Source organism: Ammospiza nelsoni, chromosome 32 (assembly GCF_027579445.1).
Source record: "Ammospiza nelsoni isolate bAmmNel1 chromosome 32, bAmmNel1.pri, whole genome shotgun sequence".
NCBI classification, from domain to species: domain Eukaryota; kingdom Metazoa; phylum Chordata; class Aves; order Passeriformes; family Passerellidae; genus Ammospiza; species Ammospiza nelsoni.
The window spans coordinates 823,394-835,971 of NC_080664.1; the positions used below are offsets into that span (position 1 = coordinate 823,394).

The 12,578-nt window shown below is 59.8% G+C and overlaps 1 protein-coding gene across 1 annotated transcript; it reads right to left on the reverse strand.

Annotated features, from left to right (window-relative positions):
- Positions 1–470: 470 nt before the first annotated feature.
- On the reverse strand, positions 471–11,127 carry ENDOU (endonuclease, poly(U) specific). The gene is made up of 9 exons (XM_059491325.1): positions 10,465–11,127; positions 5,556–5,690; positions 5,411–5,446; positions 4,356–4,527; positions 4,078–4,277; positions 2,725–2,838; positions 2,321–2,427; positions 1,661–1,803; positions 471–878 (listed from the first exon to the last, which is right to left on the reverse strand). The coding sequence occupies exons 1-9, from the start codon at positions 11,021–11,023 to the stop codon at positions 764–766; spliced, it is 1,581 nt and encodes a 526-aa protein (XP_059347308.1). The 5' UTR covers positions 11,024–11,127; the 3' UTR covers positions 471–763.
- Between the last annotated feature and the right edge of the window lie 1,451 nt (positions 11,128–12,578).

Sequence of the window (12,578 nt, forward strand, 5' to 3'; positions counted from 1 at the left end):
GTGGGGTGTCATCTCCACAGCCTGGGGATGCAGGAGGAGGGGATGGGGACAGCGGGGGGAGCTGGTGGCTGTCACCCCCACCCTGGGACCCCCCAAATCCAGAGGGGAGCGGGAGAAGGGGTTTTGGGGGGTCCCGGTGCCTCGGGGCTTGTCCTGACAGTGGGGTCTCATCTCCACAGCCCGGGGGTCTGGCCTGGGGGTCCCGCTGCCCCCCGGGCTCTGCTTGGAGCCCCCGGGGGCGGTGCTGGAGCAGCTGCAGCCCCGAGCAGCCCCAGCCCGGGGGATTTGGGGGCTCTGGGGAGCCGCGGCCCCGGGGAGAGCTCAGCTGGGCTGGGGCAGAGCCGAATTCCCGGGGAGGGGCTCCGGAGGACAGAGCCCCCGGGAGCGGCCGGGTCTGGGGGGGACAAAGCCTCGGGGGGGCTCAGAGAGGGAGAAATGGGGCGCGGGGAGGGGGATAAAGGGGGGGCTGCTCTAAGGACACCCCGAACCCAGCGCTCCTCCAGCCAGGGCAGTGTTTATTCCGCTCAGGATCCTCCTTTCCGTGCCAAATCCTTCCCTTCCCTTCCGAGCCCGGGCCCGCCACACGCGGCGGGGTCTGGGGGTGTCCCCTCGTGGGGGTCCCCTCGTGGGGGTCCCCTCGTTCGGTCCCTGCCACCCCTCCCGGGCCAGGCCCTCAGTGCGGCCGCTCCCGTCCCGCAGCCCCCCGAGCCCCCTCAGGGTGACACCACTCAGGGTGACGTCATCCTCAGGGTGACGTCACGGCTCAGGGTGACGTCACGTAGGCGGTGGCAATGAATCTCCGGCCGCCATCATAGGTGGTCTTGGTCCAGGGGTAGGTCTGCACACTGAGGCGGTGCCCGCCCAGGCTCAGGTGGCATCTGTGGGGACGCCAACGCCTGTCACCGCCCTGTCACCGCCCTGATCTGGGTCTGTGCCCCACAGGGGTGGGTGTCGTGGTGTCCCCACAGGCACGGTGCTCCAGCCCTGAGCCCCTCATCCCACAACCCCATCTCCAGGATGCTCTTGGTGTCCCCAGGCAATGCTGCTCCATCCCCATCCCCATCCCCATTTCCATTTCCATTTCCATTTCCATTTCCATTTCCATTTCCATCTCCATGCCATCCCATAAATCCCATCCCCATCCCATCCCTCCCCAAGTTCAGGGCCAGCCTCAGCCCTGATGGGGCTCAGGGAGGTCCCGCTGGCCCCAGGGCCAAACTTGGGATGGACAGAGGGACACAGGATGGACAGAAGGACTTGGGATGGACAGGACACAAGTACACAGAATGGACAGAGGGACACAGGATGGACAGAAGGACTCGGTATATGCAGAGAAGGACTTGGGATGGACAGAAGGACTCAGGATGGACAGAAGGACTCGGTATATGCAGAGAAGGACTTGGGATGGACAGAAGGACTCAGGATGGACAGAGGGACACAGGATGGACAGAGAAGGACACCGGACGGACAGAGGGACACAGGACGGACAGAAGGACACAGAATGGGCAGAAGGACACAAGTACACAGAATGGATAAAGAGGGCTCAGGATGGGCAGAGGGACACGGGGTGGGCAGAGAAGGACACGGGATGGGCAGAGAAGGACACCGGACGGACAGAGGGACACAGGACGGACAGAGGGACACAGGGGTCAGCACTCACGCCCGGCCGGGCCGCGCGAGGAAGCAGAGGGTGTAGAGGCCGAACTCGAACTCGGGGCTGCAGCCGATGAAAGCCGAGCCCACCTCCTTGTAGAAGCCGTCCCAGCTGAACTGGAGCCCCAGCACGTCGGGGTAGGTGTCCCACTGGGGGAGAGGGGTTTGGGCTCAGCAGGGTGGGGATCCCCCCCAGCCCAGCCCAGGAACCCCCCAGCCCCTCCAGGGGGATCCAGAGCAGTCCCAGCTGGGTTGGGGGTCCTGGATTGGGGTACGGGTCCCACTGGGGGAGAGGGGTTTGGGCTCAGCAGGGTGGGGATCCCCCCCAGCCCCTCCAGGGAGGGTCCAGAGCAGCTCCTGGCCAGGTTGGGGGGTCCCAGCAGAGCCCCCCAGCCCCAAATCTCCCCCTCAAGGCTTGGGAGCCCCTCCTGCCCCCAGCATGGGGGGTTCTGGCCCTTCCCACCCTGCAGTGGGGATGGGGCAGGGGGACCACCCCTGATCTAGGGGGTTCATCCCCATGAAAGCCCCCCTGATCTGGGGGTTCATCCCTGTGGGACACCCCTGATCTGGGGGTTCATCCCCATGAAAGCCCCCCTGATCTGGGGGTTCATCCCCATGGGAGCCCCCTTGATCTGGGAGTTCATCCCCAGCCCCTCCGAGCTCTCACCGGCCCATCGAAGTTGTGGCTGAAGTAGTTGAGGACGCCCTGCTTTTCCAGGAGGTAGAAGCGGATCCAGTTGTGGAATCCGGACACTTTTCCCTTTTTCACCTCCCCTGAAACACACAGGGGACAGCAGGATGAGCCCCCAGACCAGGGAAGGCTGTACCTGAGAACAGGAGCTCAAAACCAGCCCGGGGAGGGCTGTACCTGAGAACACCTGGGGGAAGCTGTACCTGAGAACCCCAGGGAGGGCTGTACCTGAGAACAGGTGCTGGAAACACCCCCAGGGAGGGCTGTATGTTCCTGAGAACCCCAGGCAGGGCTGTACCTGAGAACAGGTGCTGGAAATTGGGGCGGGGCTGTACCTACCTGAGAACAGGTGCTGGAAATTGGGGCAGGGCTGTACCTACCTGAGAACACGTGCTCGAAGCCGCTGGAATCCCGCTCCCCGTCCCCTCGGGAGTACAGACCGAACCACATCTGGTTCAGGTCCTGCAGGAACTCCTGCTCGGAGCTGTAGCGATCTGCAGGGAAAGGAGGGGACACAAGGAGGGGCAGAGTTGGGGGTCTGGGTGCTGGAAAATTCAGATTTTCTGTGTGACGCACTCTGACCCCCAGGAGAGCGCTGCTTTTGACCTGAGGCCGTGGAGAAGTGCTATCAATCAATTCCAAAATTAATTAATAGCAGTGGGATTACGGGTGTGTGGTTTGATTAGAAGTGTGTAATGTCGCAGGGTGGAAAACTTAGAGTTTAAGGGTTTAGAATATAGAAATAAATACGGAGCAAGATGGAGGTTTTAGGTTGTTCTTCTTCCTTCTTCTTCATGGGTTTGGGTGGTGTTTTGTAATTGGACAGAAAAATCTGCATTGAGGACTTTGAGTGATTAGTTATTGGGTTAAAAGTGAAAATAATTTAGGTGTCATTTCTTAATTAGATAGTTTACCCTTAAAACACCTTGTAACGAGATTGTTGGCCATTTTGTGCCTGGTTAATGAAGGACTGCAGAACTCACTGCTGTGAGACTGTAACGTGGGTAAAAAATGATAAACACCTGAGTCTGAATGTGAAATATCCTAACATAAATTAGAAACAATAAACACCTGAGTCTGAATGTGAAATTGAATATGAACGCAAAATATCCTAAAATGGATAAATAATAAACACCTGAGTCTGAATGGGAAATATAATATGAATTAGAAACAATAAACACCTGAGTCTGAATGTGAAATTGAATATGAACGCAAAATATCCTAACATGGATAAATAATAAACACCTGAGTCTGAATGTGAAATATCATAATGTGGATTAGAAATAAGAAACACCTGAGTTGAGGAAGGGAGTTTTTTTTTTTTTTTTTTGTTTACAGGGATTCCTGTGAGCCAGAGAGAAGTTTGATAAGAGGATCCGTGTTTAGCCCTGAAAGAATTTCCTACCAAGGTTGTTGACATAGAAACCAAGAAAGAAAAGGATAAATAAGAGAAACCTGCAATTATTGCAATGAGCACTTTGTTTGGGTCTCGTGAGCAATGAGCGAAGTGTAAACTTAGGAGTTTTGTAAGGATATGTAAAAATCGTGCATGCTAAAATAAAAACGGGGTTTTTGAAATTAAAAAAAAATTAAATTAATTATATTAATTATTTAATTAAAATTAAAAATTAAATTTAAAAAAATATTTTAAAGGCCTCCTGAAAATGGACTGTGCTGCTTTGGACTGTCTCCCTCTAGGATTCCCCCATCCCCCAGCCCTGCCCCACACTCACTTTTCCCCCGCAGGAACACGAAGAGTTTCTTCATCAGCTCCGTTTCCATCACCTCCTGGAGGAACCGCTCCTGCTCCCGCAGCTCCTCGGCCGTCACCTCCTCCTCCCTGCCCGTGGCCCTCTGGTAATTATCCAGCAGCTTAATGAAGCTGGCGTAGGTGGGCTTGGAGAAGAGCGCCTCGTTCACGTATTTGTAGAGCCTGGGGGAGAATTGCTGGGATTGCAGCTCCTTGCCCACCCCGCTGTCCCTCCCCGCTGTCCCTCCTGGTGCCACTCACGGCTGCGGGGACCGGTCCTCCTTGTCGCCGGTCTCGTCGGGGCCCGCCAGGTGCTGCGGGTTCAGGGCGATGTCGCTGGGCCGGGCTTTGTTGTGGTCCAGCCCGTAGAGCTGCTCCGAGAGCTCCAGCAGCTCCTGCTCCGAGATGGAACCGCTGCTGCTGGAGAATCCGTCTGCGGGGACAGCAGGGGCTGGGCACGGCTCGGGGGTCCGGGGAAAGGGGGGGGATCCGTGGAAAGGTGAGGGGATCCATGGAAAAGTGATGGATCCGTGGAAAAGTGAGGAGATCAATGGAAAACATTGAGAGGGATCAATGGAAAAGTGAGAGGGATCCATGGAAAAGTGAGGGGGGTCCATGGAAAAGTGAGAGGGATCCATGGAAAAGTGAGGGGGATCCATGGAAAAGTGAGGGGGATCCATGGAAAAGTGATGGGGATCCATGGAAAGGTGAGGAGGATCCATGGAAAAGTGAGGGGGATCCATGGAAAAGTGATGGGGATCCATGGAAAGGTGAGGGGGATCCATGGAAAAGTGAGGGGGATCTAGCAGGATCCATGGAAAGGTGAGGAGGATCCATGGAAAAGTGAAGGGGATCCAGAGGATCCATGGAAAAGTGAGTGGGAACCAGCAAGATCCGTGGAAAGGTGAAGGATCCATAGAAAAGTGAGGAGATCCAGAGGATCCATGGAAAGGTGAGGGAGATCCATGATAAAGTGAGGGGATCCAGCAGAATCCATGGAAAGGTGAAGATGTCCCTGTGGGGACAGGCAGGGGCTGGGGACAGCTCTGGGATCCGTGGAAAAGTGAAGGGGATCCAGAGGACCCATGGAAATGGGACGGGATTCCCAGAGGAATGGGGGACACATCAAGGAATGGGGGGAACACCCCAAGAAGTAAAGAGGGACATCCTGAGGAATAGAGGGGGACTCCCTGAGACACCTGAGGGTGACACCCCGAGGAACAGGGGACACACATCCAGAAATAGAGGGTGACACCCCGAGGAACGGAGGGGACACCCCGAGACACCTGGGGACGGTTCCGTCCCTCCAAACTCACCGCGGCTTCGAGCTCCACCCTCGGCGCCTTCTCCACCTGTGGAGCAGAGAGGAAGAGGAGCTCAGGGCTTGGGGACACCTCGGGGACACCTCGGGGACCTGCCGAGGCTCAGAACCACCCCCGGGACACCCCGAATCCCTCTCACCGGGCCCGCAGTGCCTCTCGTGGTCCTCGCAGCAGTTGTGCTCTGCCCCACACTCGGGGTGACAGTGACACTCGTCCTCCTCATTGAAGGGCTCCCCGCAGCGTCCCTCGCACGAGTCGGGGGCTGTGTACAGATCTGGGGGGTCACAAACAGGGGGTGGCACTCAGGAGGGGCTGAGTGTGGCCACCCCCAGCCTGGAGCATCCCCGTGTCACCCTCTGTCCCCTCCCGGGCCAGCCTCACACAGCCCAAGAGCCATTGGGGATCTTTGTCGCCAGGGTCACTCCTCTCGGGCTGTGTTTGTCACAACCTCAAGGTGACACTGGGGAACTGCTCCCCGTGATTCACCCTGGGATGAGCTCCAGGTCCCCAGGCCGGCTCCAGGCAGGCCAGGAACCATCAGGGATCTTTGTCACCAGGGTCGCTCCTCTCGGGCCATGTTTGTCACAACCTCAAGGTGACACTGGGGAATGGCCCCCAGGAATTGCTCCCCGTGATTCACCCCGGGATCCCGGGATGAGCCCCAGTGCCCCGGAGGAGTTGCTGCATTCCATCCTGCTGGGAAAACTGGGAAAACTGGGAAAACAGGGAAAACTCCTTCCCGAGCTGTTCATAACTAACGAGCTGCTGAGCACCTGCGTGGTGACGCAAAGCAAAGCTGAAAACAGCAGCTGTGGAGCCTTGGAGGGGACAAGGGACACTCTCAGAGGGACAAGGGTGGCCCTGTGCTGCAGGGTGACCCTGTCCCACAGGATGTCCCTGTCCCACAGGATGTCCCTGTCCCACACGGTGTCCCTGTCCCCATCGGCTGTCCCTGTCCCACAGGGTGTCCCTGTCCCACACAGTGTCCCTGTCCCAGAGGTGTCCCTGTCCCACAGGCTGTCCCTGTCCCACAGGCTGTCCCTGTCCCACACAGTGTCCCTGTCCCACACAGTGTCCCTGTCCCCATTGGCTGTCCCTGTCCCACACGGTGTCCCTGTCCCACACGGTGTCCCTGTCCCACACGATGTCCCTGTCCCACACAGTGTCCCTGTCCCAGAGGTGTCCCTGTCCCACACGATGTCCCTGTCCCACAGGCTGTCCCTGTCCCACACAGTGTCCCTGTCCCACAGGGTGTCCCTGTCCCAGAGGTGTCCCTGTCCCCATCGGCTGTCCCTGTCCCACACAGTGTCCCTGTCCCACACAGTGTCCCTGTCCCACGGGCTGTCCCTGTCCCACACAGTGTCCCTGTCCCACACGGTGTCCCTGTCCCAGCAAAGGCAGCCCTGGAGCAGCGGGCGTTGCCCTCCCTGGCAGAGCCGCTGCAATCTCCCGACATCTGAGGCACCGCGGCCTTGCCCAACCCGGGTGAAAGGTGGCCCCGGGGCAAATCCTGATGTGGCTCATCCTGTCCCGGGACACCCAGGTGATGACAGCGACATCCAGGCCGTGAGGGTGGCATCGAGGTGATGACAGTGACATCCAGGCCATGAGGGTGGCATCAAACTCCCACTGCCTTCCCTTGTTTGTCCCCTTTGTCACTTCACCACAATTATTTGTGCCTGGTGATGTCACCCTGGCCCTGCAGGTGCTGAGGGACCCCTTGGCTCCCTCTCCCCACCAAATCCCAGCTCTTGTCTTGGTTTTCCCTCCTGGCTTCCCATCCCCTGTAAATCCTTTAAACAGGATTATTTTAGCAGGGAGGGTCTTGAGGTTCTCCTGAAGCCCCCGAGAAGAGCTGGGAGAACCTCCATGGCAGGGACACGCCATGGATGGGGGGCTCAGAACTCCCATGGCAGGGACACGCCATGGATGGGGGACTCAGAACCTCCATGGCAGGGACACGCCATGGATGGGGGGCTCAGAACTCCCATGGCAGGGACACCCCATGGATGGGGGGCTCAGAACCTCCATGGCAGGGACACGCCATGGATGGGGGGCTCAGAACCTCCATGGCAGGGACACGCCATGGATGGGGGGCTCAGAACTCCCATGGCAGGGACACCCCATGGATGGGGGGCTCAGAACCTCCATGGCAGGGACACGCCATGGATGGGGGGCTCAGAACTCCCATGGCAGGGACACCCCATGGATGGGGGGCTCAGAACCTCCATGGCAGGGACACGCCATGGATGGGGGGCTCAGCGCTGCCCAGACCCTCCCAGTGTGACCAGTCCAGCCCCAGCCCCATTCCCCCAATGAGCAGCACTGGGATAAACCCCCCTGGCTTGCTCATCGCTGCTTTTCCAGCCCCAATCCCAGCGGGATTGTGCAAGGCAGGAGCTGCCCACGCTGCCCCGTCACTGCTGAGCCCGTTCTGGTGCCGGTCCCGAGTGGCCCGGGGCTGTCACAGCATCCCGAGCGTGTCCCGGCAGTGTCACAGCATCCCGAGCGTGTCCCGGCAGGGCCCCGACCCTGACTCAGCCCTTGGAGGGGCGGGCTCAGCATCATCCCAAATCCACAATCCCCGGTGACAAATCCCCAATGCCATGGGGCACCTGAGCAGTCTCAGGGCAGAGGAACCGCTCCTTCTCCTCACTCAGACATGACCCTAAATCCCTAAATCAACCCTATATAGACCCCAAATCCCTAAATCTCCAACTCAACCCTAAATCGCTGCAGCATCCTCAGTTGTTCCCGGAGGGGTGATGGGAGAGGCAGGCTCAGCATCATCCCAAATCCTAAATTCTCCAATCCCAAATTCCCAAATCCCAAAAGCCACAGAGCACCTGAGCGATCTCAGGGCAGGGGAACTGCTCCTCCTCCTCACTCAGACACGACCCTAAATCCCTAAATCGACCCTAAATCCCTAAATCAACACTAAATCGACCCTAAATCCCTAAATCAACCCTAAATCGCTGCAGGGTCCTCATCTTTTTGGGAGAGCTTTTTTTGGGAAAGCTGGAAACGCCACAGGGGCGGTGGCCTGGGACAGAAGGACACAAGGACAGAAGGACAGAAGGACATGGCCCATCCACACTCAGCCACCCTGAGGTTTTTGGCTGGTCCTGCCCTGGGATTTTTTGGCTGATCCTGCCCCGGGATTTTTTGGCTGATCCTGCCCCAGATTTCCTCTGGCTGCACAAAGCACAGAAATATTTCTCTCTCTCACGGTGCCCAGGGTAAGGGGGGGTTGTTCCCTGCCCAGCCCCATCCTCCGAGCTCTGGGGAGGTGCCAGAGCTCTCCCAGTGCTCCCAGTTTGCTTTCGGGCACGGGGATGAGTCAGCTCAGCCAGAGCCGCGTCCTCGAGCCCCTGGCCTGACTCAGGACCTCGTTCCTGCAGCAAAACACAAATCCAAACCCAGCCCAGCTGAGGGAGGGACCATCTGAAGGACAAAGGAACCTGGAACAGAGCTGCGGACGCCCTGAGCTTCCCAAAACCCTCAGCTCCTGTTTCCAAACCCACAGGTGAGCCCTGCCTGGGGGACAATCAGGGAAAAGCTCCCACTGCCCACACCAGGAGAAGTGGAGATGTTCCAGGGCCGGCAGACAGGTCCTGCAGGTGGCCAGGACTGGCCACGAGGCAGCCGAGCTCCCCAGGCACCTTCACCAAGGGTTTACCTTCTGGAACAGCTCAGGACTCACGTGGGAGTTTGGGAACTCACAGAGGAAATTTGGAAACTCACAGAGGACTTTAGGAACTCGCTCAGGAGTTTAGGACCTCAGGATTCACACGGGAAATTTGGGAACTCGGGATTTACACAGGAGTTTGGGAACTCGGGATCCACTCAGGAAATTTGGGAACTCAGGATTCACACAGGAAATTTGGGAACTCACAGAGGAGTTTGGAAACTCACAGAGGACTTTAGGAACTCGCTCAGGAGTTTAGGACCTCAGGATTCACACGGGAAATTTGGGAACTCGGGATTTACACAGGAGTTTGGGAACTCGGGATCCACTCAGGAAATTTGGGAACTCAGGATTCACACAGGAAATTTGGGAACTCACAGAGGAGTTTGGAAACTCACAGAGGACTTTAGGAACTCACTCAGGAGTTTAGGACCTCAGGATTCACACGGGAAATTTGGGAACTCGGGATTTACACAGGAGTTTGGGAACTCGGGATCCACTCGGGAAATTTGGGAACTCAGGATTCACACAGGAAATTTGGGAACTCACAGAGGAGTTTGGGATCTCAGGACTCACATGGAAAATTTGGGAACTGACAGAGGAGTTTGGGAACTCAGGATTCACACAGGAAATTTGGGAACTCACACAGGGGTTTGGGAACTCACAGAGGAGTTTGGGATCTCAGGACTCACTTGGGAAATTTGGGAACCCAGGACTCACTCAGGAGTTTGGAAACTCCTGCTCCCAGCCCCACGCAGGTTTGGAGCCTCTCGTGTGAGCTGGCCTTGCAAAACTGCTCATCTCTCATCCCAGGGGGACTCATCCTCTCCTGGGCCATCAGATACGAGCTCCCGGCGCCGTCGGGGGTGATGAAATCCCGTCCTCAGCGCCAGGGCATCGCAGTTCGGGCTTTGTGCAAGAACTCAGCGCCTCCTCACCCCCGTGGGATCCCGGCTGCCAAATCCTGGTGGCCCTGAGCTCATCCTTAAACCCAGAACCCCTCTGAGCCCCCCTGGGCACCTCGGGGTTGGGTCTGGGCTGCGTTTGCCACCCGAGCTGCCCCACGGGGGGAAGGTGGATACAGGATTGAGATTGGAAAACACCCAAAGCTGCTTTTCCATGGAAAGGAGGAGCCAGAAGAACATTCCCTGAGCTTTGCGGGACCAAGGCAGGCTCAGACACAGCCGGACCCCACTGGTGGGCCAGGGGAGTTGGACAATCACCCCCAGCCCGGGCTGGATTTCCAGCATTGAAAATCTCCTTCTCCTTGCCCCACGGAGCCCGGGCGGCTCCATCCCAGTCATCCCAGTAGCATCGAGCCGCTGGTCCCCATCCCCTACAGCCCCCCCGGGTTACTCACGGCCGGACACGCAGCCCAGGGCGATTCCTGCCCCCAGCAGGAGCATCCAGGGCTCCATCGTCCCTCGGGAGCGCCGGGACCGAATCGGGAGTGCCGGGATGGGGTCGGGAGCGCCGGGATCGAATCGGGAGTGCCGGGATGGGGTCGGGAGCGCCGGGATCGGGTCGGGAGCGCCGGGATCGAATCGGGAGTGCCGGGATCGGGTCGGGAGCGCCGGGATTGGCTCGGGAGCGCCGGAATCGAATCGGGAGTGCCGGGACCGAATCGGGAGTGCCGGGATGGGGTCGGGAGCGCCGGGATCGAATCGGGAGCGCCGGGATCGAATCGGGAGCGCCGGGATGGGGTCGGGAGCTCCGGGATTGGCTCGGGAGCGCCGGGACCGAATCGGGAGTGCCGGGATGGGGTCGGGAGCGCCGGGACCGGGTCGGGATCGGGCCGGGAGTGCCTCAGCTCCCCGTTGCTCCTGGCTTTTTGTGGGTCCCACGGCGGGAGGAGGGAGGGGCGTGATGGCAGCGAGGGCCCCTCGGGCGGGCTGCACCCCAACTTGGCCAAAACTCATTAAGCGCGCGGCTAATTACAGGCTGCCCGCAGTGGGAGGAGGGCCGGTAAATCCAGAATCCCGGGCTTGGCTCCGCAGCCCCCGGGGGCGGCCGAGGCTGCGCGGGGAGGGTCCCAGGGGGCTTTGCCCACCCCCCCCTCCCCCAGAACGGGGGGCACAGCCGGGTCCCGAACTGGGGTTCCCCCAGTCACCCCCCCTCCCCACCCTGGATCGGCCTCCTTGGAGCCTCCAGGAAAGCCCAAAATTCCAGCACAGCCCCGGAGGGAGGTTTGGGGTCATCCCAGCCTGGTCCAGAGCCCAGAGCTGCCCCAGGGACCCTCCTCAGCCCTGGGGGGCTCGGGCCAGGCCCGGGGGGTGTCACAGCCCCTTCCCTGCCCAGCCAACCCCGATGGGAAATGTTCCCAGCCTGGAGCTGAGCAGGGAATTTTCGGGGAGATTTTCAGAGATTTTCAGGCAGCCCCAGGGGCACCACCAGGCTCTGCCTCCTCTTCCTCACTCCCTGGCAGGTTTTCCTGGCAAACCTCATCCCAAAGCCTGCAGGATTTGCTCCAGACACTTCTCCACCCCCTCACCAGCCCAGCGTGGCCAACCCTGGCTGGTCCTGGTGGTCCAGAGCCCTCTGGCCTGGCCTGGGCCAGTTCCAGGCAGGGGCAGCATTTGGGGGCACCCCTGGGACCCGACCCCGATGATTTGGGAGCAGCCACCGCCCCAGGACAGGGTGAGAGGCTCCCACCCTGTGCCCCCCACCTGGGCAGGTGAGACCCCACCCCAAACAGCCCCCGAGGACGCTGGGGTGATGCTGGGATCCCTCCCGGAGCAGGGAGCGGGCCCTGCCGTGCCAGCTGGCACGGGAGCGGCGTTTGGTGCAACAAGGGCCGGGTTTGGAGCTCCCTCAGCCCTCAGTCATTTCCTGAGCTGTCCCCTCCTGGTGCCAGCGCTGTGTCACCTCGCCTGGGGCAGCTCCGGGGCCGTCCCCAAGGTCACATCGGAGGTGGAGGAGAAGAACGGGGAGCACAGCCATGAGTACAAAAATACCTCTATTGCTCTGCCCCGCCTGCCCGGAGCTCAGCGGGGCCGGATCCGAGTCCAGGGCCGGGCTCTGGGGGCTCCAGCACAGCTGGGGGCCATGGGAGCAGAGCCAGGGCTGCCCCGCCGCCGGCAGCTGGGACCCCAACCCTGCTCTGGACCCCCATCCTTGCTCCAGGCCCCCATCCCTGCTCTGGACCCCCATCCCTGCTCTGGACCCCCATCCCTGCTCTGGACCCCCATCCTTGCTCCAGGCCCCCATCCCTGCTCCAGAACCCCATCCTTGCTCCAGGCCCCCATCCTTGCTCTGGACCCCCATCCTTGCTCTGGACCCCCATCCTTGCTCTGGACCCCCATCCTTGCTCCAGGCCCCCATCCCCATTCCGGGCCCCCATCCCTGCTCCAGAACCCCATCCTTGCTCCGGACCCCCATCCCCATTCTGGACCCCCATCCTTGCTCCAGGCCCCCATCCCTGGTTTGGCCACCCATCATGGTTCTGGAGCCCCATCCCTGCTCTGGGCACCCATC

Bases quoted from the DNA above. Each gene is read 5' to 3' on its own strand.
- ENDOU (XM_059491325.1), bottom strand. From the start codon at position 11,023: ATGAGTTTTGGCCAAGTTGGGGTGCAGCCCGCCCGAGGGGCCCTCGCT. The intron at 5,691-10,464 runs GTGAGTAACCCG...GTGACCCCCCAG, and splicing joins CCTGGGCTGCGTGTCCGGCC to ATCTGTACACAGCCCCCGAC. The intron at 1,804-2,320 runs GTGAGAGCTCGG...CCTCTCCCCCAG, and splicing joins GCCACAACTTCGATGGGCCG to TGGGACACCTACCCCGACGT.